General features: G+C 42.1%; 1 protein-coding gene across 4 annotated transcripts in view; it reads left to right on the forward strand.

Annotated features, from left to right (window-relative positions):
- LOC109877937 (AF4/FMR2 family member 1-like) overlaps positions 1-21,073 on the forward strand; it is a 71,962-nt gene that overhangs the window by 17,020 nt on the left and 33,869 nt on the right. For all 4 annotated transcript variants that reach the window (XM_031802758.1, XM_020470170.2, XM_031802756.1 and 1 more), the window contains 7 exons: positions 6,520-6,561; positions 7,045-7,131; positions 9,105-9,141; positions 12,143-12,203; positions 15,007-15,169; positions 15,377-16,327; positions 18,489-18,583. In XM_031802758.1, coding sequence (XP_031658618.1) covers positions 6,520-6,561; positions 7,045-7,131; positions 9,105-9,141; positions 12,143-12,203; positions 15,007-15,169; positions 15,377-16,327; positions 18,489-18,583 — 1,436 coding nt within the window. The remainder of the gene's footprint in view (positions 1-6,519; positions 6,562-7,044; positions 7,132-9,104; positions 9,142-12,142; positions 12,204-15,006; positions 15,170-15,376; positions 16,328-18,488; positions 18,584-21,073) is intronic.

The following is a 21,073-nucleotide window of genomic DNA, read 5'->3' on the forward strand; positions in this document are numbered from 1 at the left end:
CCCCTACTTTTACGATAAGTGCCATGGGATCTTTGATGACCTCAGAGAGTCAGGACACCCGTTTAACGTCCCATCCGAAAGACGGATACAAGTTATATAAATGGAATTATAGATATACCTCTCCTTAATGCAACCGCTGTGTCAGATTTCAAAAACACTTGCAATAAGCTGAGATGGCGCTCAGAACAATAGAAAAATTAGCCTCCATGTTGGAGTCAACAGAAACCAGAAAATACATGATAAATGTTTCATTTGAACTTCATCAGAATGCATTCCTAGGAATCCCAGGTTCACAATAAATGCTTGATTTTGTTCAATAATGTCCGTTATTTATGTCCAATTAGCTACTTTGGTTAGCGCGTTTGGTAAACAATTCCAAAGTCAAAAAGCGCGTCCACTATAACGTGATGAAATGTCTAAGTTCCGTAACAGTCAGTAGAAACATGTCAAACGATATACTGAATCAATCTTTAGAATGTTGTTTAAATACATATTGAATAACGTTCCAACCCTGGGGAATTAGAATGTCTTCAAATGAGCGGTGGAACGCAGGTCCATCCCTTGTGAACGCGCATAGTGAAAGCATGGTCAACTCGTGGCAGTGGTGACTATTTCCGGTCTCATTCGACCCCCCCCTTCACATTAGAGTCATCAGACAAAGTTCTATTGACTGTTGACATCATCTAGTGAAAGGCGTAGGAAGTGAAAACTCATCCATATCTCGCTGTAATTTCAATGAGAGCTAGGTTGAAAATCTGCCACCCCCAGAAAAAATCCAAACAGGAAGTGGATTTTCTCAGGTTTTTGCCTGCAATATGAGTTCTGTTATACTCACAGACATAATTCAAACAGTTTTAGAAACTTCAGTGTTTTCTATCCAATACTAATAATATGCATATATTAGCAACTGAGACTGAGGAGCTGGCCGTTTACAATGGGCACCTTTTCATCCAAGCTACTCAATACTGCCCCTGCAGCCATAAAAAGTTAAAGACTATCAGAAAGAATGTTTGCACTTATTTATTTTGAATCCAGAGCCATGAATGAGTGAGTCACTCAGCTTTATTTAGATGCCGGGGCTATATGACTGTGCCATCAACTTGATAATATACACTGCTCAAAAAAATAAAGGGAACACTAAAATAACACATCCTAGATCTGAATGAAATATTCTTATTAAATACTTTTTTCTTTACATAGTTGAATGTGCTGACAATATCACACATTATCAATGGAAACCAAATGTATCAACCCATGGACGTCTGGATTTGGAGTCACACTCAAAATTAAAGTGGAAAACCACACAACAGGGTGATCCAACTTTGATGTAATGTCCTTAAAACAAGTCAAAATGAGGCTCAGTAGTGTGTGTGGCCTCCACGTGCCTGTATGACCTCCCTACAACGCCTGGGCATGCTCCTGATGAGGTGGCGGATGGTCTCCTGAGGGATGGACTAAAGCATCTGCCAACTCCTGGAGAGTCTGTGGTGCAACGTGGCGTTGGTGGATGGAGCGAGACATGATGTCCCAGATGTGCTCAATTGGATTCAGGTCTGGGGAACCGGCGGGGCAGTCCATAGCATCAATGCCTTCCTCTTGCAGGAACTGCTGACACACTCCAGCCACATGAGGTCTAGCATTGTCTTGCATTAGGAGGAACCCAGGGCCAACCGCACCAGCATATGGTCTCACAAGGGGTCTGCGGATCTCATCTCGGTACCTAATGGCAGTCAGGCTACCTCTGGTGAGCACATGGAGGGCTGTGCGGCCCCCCAAAGAAATGCCACCCCACACCATGACTGACCCACCGCCAAACCGGTCATGCTGGAGAATGTTGCAGGCAGCAGAACGCTCTCCACGGCGTCTCCAGACTCTGTCACGTCTGTCACGTGCTCAGTGTGAACCTGCTTTCATCTGTGAAGGGCACAGTGGCGAATTTGCCAATCTTTGTGTTCTCTGGCAAATGCCAAACGTCCTGCACGGTGTTCGGGCTGTAAGCACAACCCCCACCTGTGGACGTCGGGCCCTCATACCACCCTCATGGAGTCTGTTTCTGACCGTTTGAACAGACACATGCACATTTGTGGCCTGCTGGAGTTCATTTTGGCAGTGCTCCTCCTAACACAAGGGCGGAGGTAGCGGCCCTGCTACTGGGTTGTTGCCCTCCTACGGCCTCCTCCATGTCTCCTGATGTACTGGCCTGTCTCCTAGTAGCAACTCCATGCTCTGGACACTACGCTGACAGACACAGCAAACCTTCTTGCCACAGCTCGCATTGATGTGCCCTCCTGGATGAGCTGCACTACCTGAGCCACTTGTGTGGGTTGTAGACTCCGTCTCATGCTACCACTAGAGTGAAAGCACCGCCAGCCAGCATTCAAAAGTGACCAAAACATCAGCCAGGAAGCATAGGAACTGAGAAGTGGTCTGTGGTCACCACCTGCAGAACCACTCCTTTATTGGGGGTGTCTTGCTTAATTGCCTATAATTTCCACCTGTTGTCTATTCCATTTGCACAACAGCATGCAAAATTTATTGTGAATCAGTGTTGCTTCCTAAGTGGACAGTTTGATTTCACAGAAGTGTGATTGACTTGGAGTTACATTGTGTTGTTTCAGTGTTCCCTTAATTTTTTTGAGCAGTGTATAACGATACTTATTTGTTTTTCAAAAAAACAAAAGTCTGTGATTTGTAATCAAAATAAAGGCCAAAATAATAGTGTTTTCCAGTTGTCAACAATTTGTTTACCTTTATTTGCCTACTATGTTCCATTATTTCTGTCATTCAGTGATATTTATTCCCACAGTAATTTATGGATCCATAAGGAAATAAACATCTGCATTTTGAATGAGTATTTGTATCATTTTAACAAAAGCATAAAGATGCTGATGAAGAAATTGTACTGTATATGCTTCATCCAACATTTTGCGGTTTCATGAGGTCGCCCACACGTAACTTTATGTAGGTGCTGAGGCTATATGACTGTGCATCAACTTGATTATTTAGCAGACATCACTTGCTTATGTTCAGTCAACACACATCTTAAGAATATGAGGAACGGTGCTGAAATAGTCATCCACGGCGGGTAGGCTATATATAACAATATTTTTAAGATGAGGTTTTTTTGGATAACAAAATAAAGTGAGCATTTTGTAATCTGATTAAAGGCCAAAATATTTATTTCTGTTTTTAGAGGAACAGAAGGACCTTCCCTAACCCGGATGACACTGGGACAATTGTGCGCCGCCCTATGGGACTCCCAATCACGGTCAGCCTGGATGTGATACAGCCTGGATTCGAACCAGGGACTGTAGTGATGTCTGATGTCTGTTGCACTGAGATGCAGTGCCTTAGACCACTGCGCCACTCAGGAGCCATGACCAATGTATATTGTCCTGCAAATAGCCCATTCTAGAAACGTTGTTTACAACGTTTTGTGAAAAACAGGGTTAATAATACGTTTTCCCCTTCCACAAGGTAAAGGTTCCAATTCATATTTTTTTTAAATCAATTAGTATATTTGTGTTTCACCACAATATTTGTTGTATTATTTGTTCTGTCTTTTCTGGTGGATTAAACTGAAATTGTAACCAATCATGGCCGGTTATGATACAGCCACCCTAACTAAGAAATACATTTGATGAAAGAATTCTCCCCCTACCCTCCTAGGCAAGTCTATTGTTTTGCTAATAGCCATAATGGCGCTGTACAACATAACTGTGTGTGTTTTGAAAGAGTATTTTCCAGTAAAGCAACAATTTGTTTACCTTCATTAGACAACTTTGTTACAATATTTCTGTAATTCTGTGATATTATTCCCATAGTAATTCATTATGGATCCATAGCTAAATAAACATCTGCATTTTGAAAGACTATTTTAAAAAATAATTTTATGAAGGAAAGCATGAAGTAATACAGTAATGTACAGCTTTATCCAACATTTTGCGGTTGCATGAGGTCACCCATACGCAATTTAAACATTTTGGATACATTTTGGATACTAAAGCATTTTGAAGCTAGAAGCTGCCTGCATTTGTTTATTAGATTACAGTGCAGTCTGACAAGTAAACAGCCTACAGTATGTACTGTAGTAAACATGCCAATACTGCCTGGCTCTGGACCAATGCATCAGCTGTCGCCCGAATTTCCACTGATGAGTGAAGATGATGAGCGATCGGCGAAGGTCATATGTAATCTGCTGGCTTCACAGCACATCGCCATCGCTCTAATCACAGTCAGAAGACAGTTGAAGAAACTTGTGTGGACTTATGGAAAGGCTCGGTAAGACATGTTAAAAATATATATATATATGTATAATTTATTTTTTAGATTTTTATAAGTTAGGCTATTTACAAGCAAAAGGTAAATAAAATATTGTACCCTACACCTCACGGACTGCTATATTGTTTCCACAGTAATTCACTTTTGCCTCCTTTTTCAGGTTTCACGGCTCGCGATTTCTTTGGGCAAGAAATCATCAAGAGATATGCTGGACCCTATGTCAGAGAGGTGTTTCTGGGACCACATTGTTTCTTGCATTTTGAATGTCTTTTTTCTAGTTATTTTATTAACGAAGCTGAAAGATGTTGATGAAGAAATGCAAAATGCCTCCAGATGTCCATCACTACTGTAAATAAAAACACAGCCTCTTTTTACATTCTTTATTGTAACCACAATGTCACAAATAATTTGTATCTACCGTTCCAAATACTTTGATAGTTTGGGATTTACAAATATGTGCTTTTCATGTCATTTTTCATTAAATCCAGTTTGGATTTAAGTATAACTTTTTACTGACGCCTTTTAGTGAGAGGTCTAATGGTTTAATATTTAAGATCTGTCCTCCAAATTCATATCTAAGGGGCATTTTTCACACCATTATTAGTTACATAGTTTTAGTTTGGATGTGTAGACTGGCAATAAGAACAGCAGGAACGTTTCAGCGCCATTAGTGCAATGCCCCTTAGTGTTGCTCTGTGCTATCCAGTGGGGACGGGTGAGGGTCCACCTCCTCCCTTCCCCATGGACTAGGTCCATCTTCAAGAGAACTGCAAGGCAATCCCATTGTGCGCCTCTCGGGAGCCATGACCAATATAGATTGTCCTGCTAATAACAGGGTTAATATATCTGTGAGAATAGACAAAGAGCTTTTATATAACTCTAAATGGATGATGATGATAATAATCGCATTTAAAACAAATGTTTTGGAGATTATTGTTTTCAAATAATGTAAATTGAGCAAGGAAAAAGGTTGTTCTTGAACATGGGGAGAGACATAGTTGTAAATAAAGCCATTTTGTTATTTAGAATCATTTATGTTTTTAGAGGGAGAGAAACTAGAAGCCTACAGTTATCTCATGGGTCTCCCAGTTGAGGCCGGCACGGGTATTGAACCAGCATCTGGAGCAACACAGTGTCTTAGACCGCTGCACCTCTCAGGCGCTGTACAACGTGACCGGTCGGGAGTAGGCTACAGTAAGAGCAAAAATAATCCTAACATTTTCACACCCTAATTGTAGTCTAGTTTTCTCTTAGAATAAAAGCTTTAGTGTAACACGTTTTAGTAAGTAACACTGAAGTCGTGCATAATTATCAGTTTCTATCTATTTGGTTTATGTCGCCCATTCATTGTCAGACACAGTAGCGCCTTGGGACCCAAAAGCATAATCTGTGCTCTAACTCCCCCTTGCGCTGTTCTGGAACAATAAAGTAGTGACACAGGGTACTGTACTAAACCACAAATTACCTCAAAGTCCTGCAGCAAAATCGCACAACTTTAAGTTGAGCAACCACTGTAAGTGTCAAGTGTAGGCATGACCTTAGTTTGTACTGTATAAGGCTACTGAAATACATCAGTTTAAATTCAAATGTTTAACTTAACCGCCTTGCACAGCTGACTTATCGGCTGAAGTGGCATCACAACAGAGTTTGTGTTGTCAGAATGTTATTCTGATAAAATAATTTGATGCACACGGCATCATTCCTGGATGTATGCCATGTTCATATTCCTATAAATATATGGGCCATAAAGTTGACACTTCTGTTCACTAAAAACATTTGTTTATTGATAAGCAACTTAAGGTTCCTGGTAATTGTTTTAATGATTTTTCACATGATTTTTGTATTTTAAGAATTAACAGAATGAAATGGACATTTAGGCTGGTAAAATATGAAAAATAAGCCTACACCCAAAAGGGCAGATTCTGTGATTGGTCAAACTTGAACTGAAATTCTGTGCCCACACAGACACACAAACTTATGCACACACACCCTCTCCAAGCCTCAGTCTAACCTCTGAGAAGGCTCTTCTCCTCAAGCTACTGGACTGTATCAGGTGTGAGGTCACACTGTGTGTGTGTGTGTGTGTGTGTGTGTGTAGGCACGCGAAAGTCACATGGTCATAGTGGTTTCATAGTATAGACCACCATGCCTATGTTATGTATGTGTTGTTCAAGCTTCACCTCTTGGCTGATTTCTGTGTCACTCAAACTGTGTTGTGCTCCTCTCTCTGCCTTCCAGACTCTGTCAAATAAAGCTCACTGTGTGGAGGACATTCTGAGGGTAAGTTGTTCCTAAATCTTTACTTATAGCTGTGACCAATCCTACAGAGTTGAGGTGGTGGTTGGTCAATTTGTTTGTTAGTTGTTATTATCATCATGATGAATGTTGGGTTGCTAAAAAGGGATCAGTCGCTGAGCACATAGCTGCTTTTCACATTCCTGTGTTAAAGCCAACCCAAGTTTACAGAGCTAGCTACTGTAGTATGCATTCTGCATTCAGGACAGAGGAGCGCTTAATGTGCTATATGAATCGGTCATAAAGGTTCTGCTGTGTAGTTAGTCCTCTCTGTGTCTTAGACATTGACTTGGTAGGAGGGCATGGTGAACTCTAGTACACAACGGTGAGTCTCATTGAGATTTAAAAATCTATTTTTGCATGAGAGACTTGGCCATCTGTCTTTACTATGGGGCTCTAATGGCCTAGCTAATACTTATTTTCACAACTTTCTTTCGCTTGAGCTCTCTCTGCCTCTCTCTCCTTCAGGAAATGACCCACTCCTGGCCTCCTCTCCTGACTGCCATCCACACACCCAGCACAGCTGAGCTCTCCAAGTTCTCCTTCCCAGTCAAGGTGCGGTCCCTCTCAGCTCACTGAGCTGCTAAAACCTTTACAACTCAACTCCTTTTGTTTCTCTATAATCCGTTTTGAGCTTTAGGTATTTGCCTAACCTAAACCTAATGTGCTGTACTGTATGTACTAGCAACTTAGACTCCCCAAATAAATTTCCCCTTGTCTTACGCATGTTCCACTTAGTCAAACAGTGTTGCACAACACCTACACCACATGCATTACCACATGCATTATGTCCATTAATCATCGGTGTTGTCATAGATTACAAGGGAATGCATAAAACACCTCTTTGTGTCTGCGTTCACTGTATGTGCGTTCACGGTGTTTGTGTTCGTTGTTATCCCGTTCATACCAAGATGAAAACCCACCAATTTTAGCATGTCACCAACTTTCTTTACATCTGAAAGGTATTGCCGGGAACAAAGCCTGTATTTTTATTTCCGCCAACCGGTATTATGTTTAAAAGTCCCACCAACGCCTCAGTATAAAAGGTTGCCTTTCATTTTACCGGCTTTGGCATGTGTTAAATCATGAACATTCTATTGTTTTCTGACGTCAAACTCCTCCTTGGCAATCAGAAAGCTTTACAGAGATGCAATTATTTTACATTTATGTAGTTCTGTCCTTGAGCTGTTGTCTATTGTCACAGAAATGCTTTGGCATTTAGCTTTGGCCATTTGCACACAGCCTTTTCATTTTGACTTTGACAGGTAAATATTTTAAGGCCCTTTAAATTTAGCTAATAAGTTATTGGTTTCTAACTTTCTAACTTAAATTGTATTTCCACGCTGTAGCATTTCGACCAATTTTATAAGTTGGTTTAGATATAACTCTTCCACTCCTTGGCTGAGAATAAAGAGGAATATGGTGGAAGTAGTGTTCATTGATCGAGCTCTTAAACAATTTAAACTAGGGTCCTGTTATTTCTCACATGATTTCTATTTGGTGCAAAATTGCAAAATGATGCAACTGGCATGTCTGGCATGCCCAGACTCCAATAATGCCTTGCCATCTGGAGGATGGCCTTTTACATCAACCAATGGCAATATCATGGATAGTAATGGTTTGGAAACATGCCAAGATCTTAAAGAAGCATTTATATTACTAAGTAACTATTTTATTTGTTTTATCTACAGTTTATGTCAGCTATGCTGGCCTATTGAGTTTTATGGGGAACCCAGGTGTCGAACCATCCAATGATGGAATTTGTAAACAGATTATCTGGTCTCCTGAAAAGACCAATCTCTGTAATACATAACGACTTTTGGAAAGTTCACACTCTGAGCCTAGCATGAAAAAAAGTATGGCCCACATATCTAAATGTAGATGAATAATCTTGTTTTTTTAAAATTTATTTTGGAAATGTTTTTTATTAGGGAATATCTATGCATCCAATAACAAACAAAACAACAACTTGTTATGTCAAGAATTTAAAGAAGAGATTAATAGACTTAAATGTATATTTCAGGATATATAAATTATCCTTGCTGGGGATTTTAACTATCTTACGTGATGATTGACAGATACAAACTATTGATTTTGTTTGCATAGCACAGCCATCTAAGCCTATAGGCTGCCCAGAAACCTTTTTTTTTCTTAAAAAAAAATGTAATTAAGCTCAAAATATGCCATTTTATTCTTTTGAAAATACATTTGATTAGTCTTATCTTTCTTACGACCTGCCTAAAATAATTAATGGATTTCTTTGTGATGGTGTATATTCAATGGAATTATTAAAATTAACGCCCACCCCTACTTCCACTCTTCAATGGTGCATGCGCACAGGATATAAAAGGCTTATGCCGGCAAGAATGTGGTAAAAATGGGACTGTTTGAAACAAGGTCATATAAACATTGCCCAGTTACATTTTTTTAATTATTTTTAATTTTTTCACAGACAACTTACTGTGTGGAAAAGCATATCTGTGAGTGTGTTCACTTAGGCTTTTTGCCTCTACTTTGTCCCCTCACAGGAAGCACAGCATGTCCCACCTGCATTTCCAGGACAAAGTAAGTTAATGTGGGGGAATGGGAGTCTACACTCACTTGGTATATCATGTTACATGCATCAAGTTTAAAACACTAGTTTAGCAGTGTTTCTCTGAGAACAAACTGCCCCTGGCCTCTCAAATTACGATTTATTAGCTAATGTGACAGTTGATGAGGGTCGCTCTCTCTCTGCAGCCCCGTTTTCATGATTGCGCTATAAATGCTCTTTTTTTTAGTATCTCTTTCTCTCTCCATCTTGCTTTTTCTCTCTACATTTTTTTCTATGTGTAACTCACTCACTCACTCACTCACTCACTCACTCACTCACTCACTCACTCACTCACTCACTCACTCACTCACATCAACAGTACAAACTCCATGCGTAAGTGTGTGTGTGTATAGTGCGTCGGTTATCGCGTGTGTGTGCATGTGTCTGTGCCTTATGTTTGTGTTGCTTCACAGTCCCCGCTGTTCCATAAGGTGTATTTCTATCTGTTTTTGAAATAAAATGTTACTGCTTGCATCAGTTCCATGTGCGCCTCCCATAGTCTGTTCTGGACTTGGGGACTGTGAAGAGACCTCTTGTGGGGTATGCATGAGTGTCCGAGCTGTGCGCCAGTAGTTCAAACTGACAGCTCGGTGCATTCAACATGTCATTATCTCTCATAAATACAAGTAGTGAGAAAGTCGTTTTCTCCTCCACTTTGTACCAGTAGAGATTGACATGCATATTATTTATATTAGCTCTCTGTGTACATCTAGGGGCCAGCCGTGCTGCTCTGTTCTAGGCAATTGTAATTTTCCTAAGTCATTTTTTTGTGGTACCTAGCCACAGGACTGAACAGTAGTCCAGGTGTGACAAAACTAAGGCCTGTAGGACATGCCTTGTTGATAGTGCTGTTAAGAAGGTAGAGCAGCACTTTATTATAAACATACTTCTCCCCATTTTAGATACGGTTGTATCAATATGTTTTGACCATAAAAGTTTACAATCCAGGGTTACACCAAGCAGTTTAGTAACCTCAACTTGCTCAATATCCACATTATTCATTACAAGATTTAGTTGAGGTTTAGTGAATGATTTGTCCCAAATACAATGCGTTTAGTTTTAGAAATATTTAGTACTAACTTATTCCTTGCTACCCACTGCAACTTACTGCAACCTTTGTTAATTGTTTCAGTCATTTCAGTCGCTGTAGTAGCTGACATGTATAGTGTTGAGTCATCTGCATACATAGACACACTGGATTTACTCAAAGCGAGTGGCATGTCATTAGTAAAAATTGAAAAACTAATGGGCCTAGACAGCTGCCCTGGGGAATTCCTGATTATGTTGGAGAGGCTTCCATTTAAATAACACCCTATGTTCTGTTAGACAGGTAACTCATTAGCCGCAATATAGCAGCAGGTGTAAAGCCATAACACAAGTTTTTCCAGCAGCAGACTATGATCTATGATGTCAAAAGCTGCACTGAAGTCTAACAAAACAGCCCCCACAACTTTGTATCATCAATTTATCTCAGCCAATCATCAGTCATTTGTGAAAGTGCTTGTTGAATGTCCTTCCCTATAAGCATGCTGAAAGTTTGTTTGCTGTAAAGTAGCGTAGTATCTTGTCAAACACAGGCTGATTTGGTCGGCTGTTTGAGCCAGTAAAGGGGGCTTTACTATTTTTAGGTAGTGGAATTACTTTTGCTTCCCTCCAAGCCTGGAGGCACACACATTCTAGTAGGCTTAAAATTTAAAATATGGCAAATAGGAGTGGCAAGATTGTCCGCTGTTATCCTCAGTGGCACTCTGTCAATTTCTCTTTTTCCATCGCTCTTTCTCTTCACTTCCACCAGACTCCGTCACAAACACTCGAGCCTCTCGTCCCCCAGAGTTAGAAAGTCATTGGTCACAGCCGTGTTGTTCGTCTCCCATCCATTGAACTGGCCTGACAGTAAATAATAAACCTCCCAAATGAGTTCAGCTCTAGGCTCTGGGCCTCTCTTTATTAAGGTTTTATTGACCTATTCTTTCCCTCTTCTAACCGCACTAGTTGGGAATCAGCTGTGACTTGTTGGAAAGGTGGCATCACCAGCTATAGCATACGACATTCTAGATGATTCTGTGCTTCCATATTTGTGGCAACAGTTTGGGGAAGGCCCTTTCCTGTTTCAGCATGACAATGCCACCATGTACAAAGCAAGGTCCATACAGAAATGGTTTGTTGAAGTCTGTGTGGATAAACTTGACTGGCCTGCACGGACCTCAACTCCATCTAACACCTTTGGGATGAATTGGATCGCCAACTGCGAGCCAGGCCTAATCGCCCGACCTCACTAATGCTCTTGTGGCTGAATGGAAGGAAGTCCACGCAGCAATGTTCCAACATCTAGTGGAAAGCTGTTATAGCAGCAAAAGGGCGACCAACTCCATAGTAATGCCCATGATTTTGGAATGAGATGTTCGGCGTCCAGGTGTCCACATACTTTTGTCCATGTGGTGTATTTATAACTGGGCTAACTAGCAAAGAATATGAACGATAGGCCATCATTGTGAATAAGAATTTGTTCTTAACTGACTTGCCCTAGTTAAATAAAGTTTACATTTTAATTACAAACAAAAATAACAAATGTGCACACATGGCTAAATGCAGCTCTCGCACTGATCTAAAGACAAGCACATCTACTCACGACCGCTCATGCAGCTCTACTCACGACCGCTCATGCAGTAGAATCCTACTCGGATGCATTCCGCCTACAGCAAAATGTTTTGCATAGTTTGTTAGTTTCGGTATGTTGCATTGGAAGTGGCTAATATTGTGTTGATTCGATCACAATTCCCACAGTAAAGGGAAACATGACCAAGTTAACTTTCCAGAGTTTTCCCCCTTAATTGACTTCCAATCTTGTGCGCAGGCTGATATTTCTTCTGCAGGGCAGTCCCGAGTGTGCCCAGTTTAGAGGGAATATTGGTAAGGGGGTGTGTCCCATCTGTTTTAGTAAAGATGTTTTTTTGTTTTTTTCTCTCTTCCCAGAACACTATGGATCACCTCCACTAGCCTCTTCCTCCAGACTCATCTGTCAACAGAGCTCTTCGTGAGTATCCTTTCACCCTCTGTCATGTCCCTAATGTGTACTAATGTCCCCAAAGAGGGGCCATAGTGCACCCCAAGCCTTTGTCTCCCGTTGGTATTGAAAAGGTTGCAGTGACCCTTTGTGGCCTGAAAGAACATCCAGGTGGTGGAGGTAGTGTGTGTGCGTTCGTTATGCAGTTAGTTCAGATCAGTGCAGACCGTGTATTAGATTACCTCATAGACTCTTCAGATATATCATCCTGCTATCAGATTAGAGAGAGGCTGCAGCAGCAGGGACACATAGCAGAAGTCTACTCATGTGTCTGTGTGTGGTTGTATTCTTCACATGCGTGCCACAGACAAGTCTCGTGTCGCTTTTTCTCCTATTACACAGTCACCGGCAGTCTGTATCATATCACAGCACAGTTTCACCATTTTCTATCTAAAATCCTTCCTATGTATCGTAGCTGAAATAAAAGATCCCAAACATTTTCCATACACACAAGGCTTATTTCTCACTAATGTTGTGCACAAATTTGTTTACATTCCTGTAAGTGACCATTTCTCCTTTGCCAATATAATCCATCCACCAGACAGGTGTCGCATATCAAGAAGCTGATTAAACAGCATGAGCGTTAGAGGTGCACCTTGTGCTCAGGACAATAAAAGGTCACTCTAAAATGTGCAGTTTTGTCACAACACGATGCTACCAATGACCAGCCACCTGGACAGCTGCTGAAATTGTGGGTTTTCCAACTGTCAGAAACCGTCTCATGGAAGCTCATCTGCGTGCTCGTCGTCCTCACCAGGGTGTTGACCTGCCTGCAGCTTGGCGTCATTACCGACTTCAGTGGGCAAATGCTCCGCTTCGCTTGCCACTGGCACGCTGGAGAAGTGAGCTTGTCACGGATGAATCCCAGTTTCAACTGTGCCGGACAGATGGCAGAAAGCGTGCATGACTTCGTGTGGCCGAGTGGTTTGCTGATGTCAACGTTGTGAACAGAGTGCCCCATTATGGCGGTGAAACTATGATATGGGCAGGCATAAGCTACGGACAAGCAACACAATTACATTTTATCAATCAATCATTTGAATGCACAGATACCGTGACGAGAATGACTCATTGTCGTGCCGTTCATCTGCCGCCATCACCTCATGTTTCAGAAAGATAATACACGGCCTCATGTCACAAGGATCTGTACACTATTCCTGGGCGCTGAAAATGTCCGTTCTTCCATGGCCTGTATACTCACCAGACATGTCACCCATTGAGCATTTTTGGGATGCTCTGGATCAATGTGTACGACAGCGTGTTCCAGTTCCCTTCAATATCCATCAATTTCACACAGCCATTGAATATGAGTGGGACAACATTCCACAGGCCACAATCAACAGCCAGATCAACTCTATGCGCTCTTTGCCTCTATGTTGCGCTACATGAGGCAAATAGTGGTCACCCCAGATACTGACTGGTTATCTGATCCACGCCCCTACTTTTTTTTAAAGGCATCTGTGACCAACAGATGCATATCTGTATTCCCAGTCATGTGAAATCCATAGATTAGGGCCTAATGAATTTATTTAAATTGACTGACTGGACTTACTTTATTTTATAAATTCAGTAAAATCTTTTAATTTGTTGCATTTTGCATTTATATTTTTGTTCAGTGGAAAAGGGAATGATATCAACCCGCAAGGCAGGCAGTCAAATCATTTTCCAAAAATGCTTGATAAATGGTGCATAGCACAAATATAAAAAATTCATTTCATGAAGAAATATTAGTGGAAATATATCCATAAAAAGTTCAGAAAAGTAATTTTAATCATTGATTCCTACCCTGTATTGTCTGATTTGGAATCTCGCCAAGGAGAGATTACATGCCATTAATTCCAATAATTAGACCTCACCACAGCGGACACAAACATTCATTACACAATTGTTCTAAATTAAATCACCCTCTTCAACCTCATCATTCAGTTAATTCAAATTATGTTGTGAATTAACGTGCTCAATTTACGTCATTCAGTGAGGAGAAAGACACATTAGCGCCTGGCTTTGTACCAACGTCCTACAATGCATTTGTCTTGGCCCGTTAAGGTAGGAATCTTATTTTTTGTTGTTGTACAATATCAAACGTCAGTGGCCGTTTTGACAATGGCGGTTCTGGTGTTAACAAGGCCGTTTCAGTGTACAGTAGAACAACAATATAAAACATATTTTGGACAACGGAAAGCTAAGACTTAGTCAGTCACACTCAAACTCATATCCTTGTTTGAAAGACACATGTAGCAAGGCCTATGCCTAGTTCATGTAATGTGCGACCCTCTCTGTCTTCTAATGTATTCACACCACCGATATTATCAGGAGTACAGAACAGCTTGGCCTATTTGTTAGCATACTAGTAAAAGCCATGATAGTAATAGTTCCTCCTGCCCTGCCTGGTGAGTGTGTGGCTCTGAGAGCACGTGTTTGAGTGTTACAGCAGGAGAAAGGAGCTCAGCGATCCTGGAGGCTGCTGTGTTTAGCTTGGAAGGGGTTCTGCTCGGGCCTGGTGTGTGTGCGTGTGTGTAAAGAGGCCTAACCTTTTGAGGGATTATAGGGATGTGGCAAGGAGGGGGATGTTGTATTGTGATAGAGAACAACTCTCCATCTAAACCATTTACTCACCTGTATTATTATACAGTTTGTTAATAGTTACTGATTTTACACCTTTCTCTATTTTCTCACACATTCCTGTAAAAGGCCAGATAAATGAACTGAACTGCTCTCTAACACCTTTCTGTCTCTGCGTTCTCTGGTTGTAACTATGCTTTCTGTCTCTCAGGTCCTTCAGTACAGTTGTAGCAACACATTCCAGTGGGGTGGAGTCAGCCAGCTCCAGTGACTCCGAGAGCAGCTCAGGGTCAGACTCAGACAGTGAGAGCAGTGAGAGTGGGACAGAGGAGGCCCCACAACCCATCAGGAGCAGCAGCCCACCAGTACCCAAGGTACAAACACACAGCACACTACTTAGTCATACACTTGGAACACTTAAATAACTTGCTTTGTCTTTGATTGATCATGCGTTCACCATGGGCCAGTTTCCCCATACACAGAATCTTCATTCAAATGGCTTTGGAGTCCAGAACTAGGCTTAAGGTTTATACCGGGTCCTATATATTTCTTTACATTGTTCATATATTGTCTCTGTCCAGGCTGAAGGCCCCGTGGTGACTAACTGGCAGCTGAATAACTGGATCAGAGTGAGCCAGCAGAACCCCATCACAGAGAGCCATAGTGACACTGTCCAAAGCCCTTTACCGAAACAGCAGCAGAGCCATGACTCAGAGGAGGAGGCCATTCCTCCCAGGGACTACAAATCCCACACACCACCACAATACCCAGAGTTCAGCGATAGTGAAGCCAAACCTCCAGGAAGTGAGGACATTGCCTGCAAACAGCATGTCCGCAACAAGTCCCTGGCCGTCTCACATGTTGGGGACAGCAGCAGCCAGAGAAAAACTGTGGGGAACAAACATCCCTCCAGACCAGTTAAGGCTCCCCGTCCTGAGGACTCCCAGGCTGGGCTGCGGGTGGAGAGTGTGGAGGTGGCCCCCCGCGACAAAGACCCCTCGTTCACAGACAGGCCAAAGGTCAAAACGAAAACCGGGCACAGCAGCAAGAGTGGCAGCGCCATAACGGGCAGTAAGAAGCCGGCCAAGCGCAACTCTTTGGAGAAGAGGAAGACTAAACAACCAGAGTCTGGAAGCAGTGGTCCCAAGATGACTCTGATGCTGGACTGTAAGAGGGAGAGGTCTCGCAGTCCCAGCCCTGCCCGGGTGGTGGAAACCTCCGTCAGTGTCAGGAAAGAGACCGTCCCGGCCCCTCAGAAGGGCCAGAAAACACCCAGGAGCAACTCTGCAGCTGCAGCACACCAGGCCAAACGGGAGTCCTCAGCCAACGCTTCCAGGGCCCCCAAGGGACCTCCACATGCCCTGCTGGTGAAGATTGAGCTCAATCTGCTGTCCAGGGTCCCTCCCCAGGGCACCAGGCCTTCTCATGGAGGCCAGGAACCAACCAGCAGGAAGAGACCCAACATAGCCCCAGAGAGGGGAGACGGGGACCCTGCTTCCCCCATCACTACCAAAGTCTGCAAAAAGAGACCGGTGAGTGTTTTTGTTTGTTTTGTGAAATAGGATGCATACTGTTGCTGATATTAGCAGGTTTTTGTTTTTATGAACTGGTTTGGGTTCAGCAGCTCTTCTATACAGGAATATTATGTCCCACTCCTCACCTTGTCCCCACTCTTAGCCAAGTATAGGTATATCAACAGTGCTATCATAATTTAAAACACATTGGTGCTACGTTTGCTATCTTACCAGCAGAGACAATGTCCCATACACAATGTCACCTTCCTGTTACATCACTTAACGATTGCATTGTGTGACAAGTCTATGGCTACCAAAATAGTCTGGGTAGCTATTTGATTAACTATTCAGGAGTCTTATGACCTGGGGGTATAAGCTATTTAGGAGCCTCTTGGACTTGGCGCTCCGGACTGCTTGCCGTGCGGTAGCAGAGAGAACAGTCTATGACTAGGGTGGCTGGAGTCTTTGACAATTTTTAGGGCCTTCCTCTGACACCGGCTGGTATAGAGTTCCTGGATGGCAGGAAGCTTGGCCCCGGTGATGTACTGGGCCGCACGCACTACCCTCTGTAGTGCCTTGCGGTTGGAGGCTGAGCAGTTACCATACCAGGCGGTGATGCTCTTGATGGTGCCGCTGTAAAACCTTTTGAGGATCTGAGGACCCATGCCAAATCTTTTCAGTCTCCTGAGGGGCGAATAGGTTTTGTTGTTCCCTCTTCATGACTGTCTTGGTGTGTTTGGACCATGTTAGTTTGTTGGTGATGTGGCCGCCAAGGAACTTGAAGCTATCAACCTGCTCCACTACAGCCCCGTCGACGAGAACGTGGGCATGCTCGGTCATCTTTTTCCTGTAGTCCACAATAAATGTCCTTTGTCTTGATCACGTTGAGCGAGAGGTTGTTGTCCTTGAACCACACGGTCAGGGTTCTGACCACCTCCCTATAGGCTGTCGCATCGTTGTCGGTGATCAGGCCTACCACTGTTGTCATCAGCAAACTTAATGATGGTGTTGGAGTTGTGCTTGGCCGTGCAGTTATGAGTGGAGTACAGGAGGGTACTAAGTACGCACCTCTGAGGGTCCCCGTGTTGAAGATCAGCTTGGCGGATGTGTTGTTACCTACACTTACCACCTGGAGGCGTCCCGTCAGGAAGTCCAGGATCCAGTTGCAGCCCTTAGCTTAGTGGTGAGCTTTGAGTTTGATGATAGGCCTTGAATACATCCACAGGTTCACCTCCAATTGACTCAAATTATGTCAATTAGCCAATCAGAAGCTTCTTAAGCCATGACATAATTTTCTGGAATTTTCTAAGCTGTTTAAAGGCACAGTCAACTTAGTGTATGTAAACTTCTGACCCACTGGAATTGTCATACAGTGAAATAATCTGAATTTAAACAATTGGGAAATTACTTGTCATCCACAAAGTAGCTGTCCTAACCAACTTGCCAAAACTGGTTTGTTAACAATACATTTGTGGAGTGGTTGAAAAACTAGTTTTAATGACTCCCACCTAAGTGTATGTAGACTTCCAGACTTCAACTATGTGTAGACAGCTATGAAAAATACAGATACACTTTCTAGGTCGATAGTGTGGTCTACAGCTTATCATGAGATACTCTACCTCAGGCGAGCAAAACCTTGAGACTTCCTTAGATATCGTGCACCAGCTGTTTACATAAATGCATAGGCACCCATTCGTTGTCTTGCCAGAGGCTGCTGTTCTGTCCTGCTTCCTGTATGTTGAGTCATGTATTCAGTGTATTTTAAGCATTTTAGTTCCCTCATTGAATCAAACCTACTGTTTTGCATTATGTGCTAAGTGTGCAGTATCCCAGCTGTAATTGTAAATTTGCCTGAAAATTATTTATACAGTATATGTCTGGTCCTTGTTTTCTTTGGCTCTCTTCTGTTGAGGTATTCAGGGCAGCCTGTTCTCCTTCAAAAGGCTCTTATCTAGGCTGTGCGTCACTGCCCCTGAGAGGTCTGCAAACCTGTATGGTTGACAAGCGTTAGATCGTGAAAGTAGTAGTACTATAGACCTCGTAGTCTGCTTGAGAGGGTGAACATGGAGAAGTAACAAAAGTGCTTTGACCACAGATGCTGAATTAATTTTTTTAATTGGAAGAACAGCAAACCTGTCGCTCGTATAGTTTTTATTACTATTATTATAATTTTTTTCAGGCTGAGAAGGATGCGAAATCCCTGCCAAGGAAGAAGCCAAAACTGGAGAAAGATCCCAAACACTCCTCTTCATGTCCTGGTTCTGGCAAGTCTGCGTGAGTAACACTACACCCCTCAGTTCTTAACTCCTCCTAACTAGTGTCTTCAATGCTCTGCAGCATATCTATCCATAGCTTCTCTGCCCCAAAGTGCTGCAAACTACTTCTGGTATAACATTCTTCCGGTATACCTCATAACATTACAATGATATTAGAGATGCATCAAACAGAATGTTTGGTGATTTTTCCCCAGCACCTTAAGCTGTCCATTGGCCGAATGTCACCCTAGAGACAAGGCTGGGTATCAGAATGGGTGTCTGACTATTTGCAGATTCCATGAAGTTGAATGTAAGACTTTTTAACCCTCTAAAAAGGGGGGGGGGGGGGTGGAGTTCTACTAAGCTAACATATGGAATTGTTTTAAGATGGCCATACCAAGAATCATTTAGGTATTTTATTTTGATTTAGTACCCCTTTAGGTCAAAAAAATTAATAAAAAATGTCAATTTGCAGAAACATTTAATTTGGGCTTACTGCTATTTGCCCATAGACACCTTGAAAACACCTTGAAAAACAGATGGTCCCAAAAAAATGTGTCACGGAACTTTGTTTTGAAGTGTCTGTCCTATAAAGATCAGGAAACTATTTTGGGGGACACACATTTAACCCCTTTGTTAGGCATTAAAATCCCCCCCCCCCAAAAAAAATAAAAAATGTTTTTGGGAACTGGTACAGGGCTGCCTTCGGCGTGGCTTGTGGGCGTCGTAGAGAAAAACATGTATGTGTTTGAGAGATTCACCTTTCAATAGAGTGGTCATATTAGTGTGTAGCCTGAACTGTTTTGAGGAGACCTATTTTCAGGATGTCTCATGGTCTGACAAACACCGCTGTAGCTCAGGCCACCTTCCACCGCAGATGTGTAATGCCTCTGTTGGCGGATGCAGTAGATTGTGACGGAGCCCTTGCAAATGGCTGATTATCTCTAGCTTAAACAGACTGATTTTGATGGGGATTTTTGCTGTGAAATTGACTCTGGGGTTAATACCTTTTTTAATGTCACTTGGAATGCAATTTAATATCAATGTTGAGGTCTGCATGTACCACATGCCTGCTAATATTCATTCCCCTCCATAAATGAGCCCATGTTGGCAAGAAGTTGAATTTATAGGTCTGGATTTCTCTAAAAGCTATAGCCTACATGGCTTAATATCAGGCAGGTCTGCTGTTTTAGCCCAACGGATGTAGTAGCATAGTGGCTAGGCTATAGATGGCAGAAGCATTGGGTTGACAATCTGCATTTGTTTAGGCTACCCAAAGAGGAAATCATGAACTACATCATAAACATAATTTTCGATTTGATACCAATACCAGCTATAATGATACTCAATACCATAACGATACCACTGTGAAGAAAATGGCACAAAGTCAAGCATAAAGCACTGTTGCTGTTAGCAATTTATGTTATTCTTTAATAACAAAAGCAAACAAGGGGGAGGAAAATAGGTTTATTTGAAGAGGACAAATCTTATGGGGAGGTAGATGGTCATTCTCCCCTGTCCTCAGTTATGCTCTCTCAGTGATTCTCTCCCAAGAACAAAGGGGCAGCATGTAGTTTTATAACCCAGCCTGGGTTTGACAAATTAAAATTCCTTGCAAAAAAAATATCCGAAGTATCCTATTTCAGGAGACATATTCCTCCCATGTCTCTGAAACATTGATAAATATTCCCTATTACAGAAAAAACACAATTTCCTTTAATCGTTATTACTCTATTGACTTCGCATCCTTTTGACCTCTCGTCCTCTGTCTCTGCATTGTGTATTTATCTTCGACATTCTTACACTGTATACAACACATGCGGTCAACTCTATCAGGAGAGCTAGGCCATTTGGTGTGCAAACTTTGAGTCAGCACTGCTCAAGCACACCCGAGTAGGGCTCGGCGTTATACCATATTTTACAATATACCTGTATAGATTCACAGACTGGTTTGGGTTTTTACTTTACCTCCTATGACGATATTTGAATGTTTGGTTTGTTAATGTGATATGCTGTGTGTAATGTTAATTTTTATAGTTTACTCCACTACTTTAGTCATCTCTCTTCGCTCATTCTCTCTTCATGCCGCTTTCTACACAGACCTAGCCCCGCCCTCTGTCACTGAAGGAGCACATTTGTTGTTGCTTGATCACGAGACACAGGCGTTCAGTCTGCATAGTCAATGCAGCACAAGCAACAATGTGAATGACAACGATACTGTTTTCACTTTGCTTCTTAAATTCACTAGCGTTCTATAATTACACTATTAGTTTGTTTCTTACATCTGCAAACAGCTAGTTTGTCTTTTCTTAGCAAGTTGGACCTAAATCACATTAGCTAGATAGCTAATAAATGTACTGAAAGCAAACGTAACTAGCTATACAGTCTGATAATACCAGTGATGGTGTAGACCTAAATCACCATGTTTGTGCAACAGTATATTTTAAATCAAAGAGGAATTACGCAAAGTAGATAAGAGAACATTCTATGTAGTCAAAGATTTATAGGG

Source organism: Oncorhynchus kisutch, linkage group LG23, assembly GCF_002021735.2.
Source record: "Oncorhynchus kisutch isolate 150728-3 linkage group LG23, Okis_V2, whole genome shotgun sequence".
NCBI lineage: Eukaryota > Metazoa > Chordata > Actinopteri > Salmoniformes > Salmonidae > Oncorhynchus > Oncorhynchus kisutch.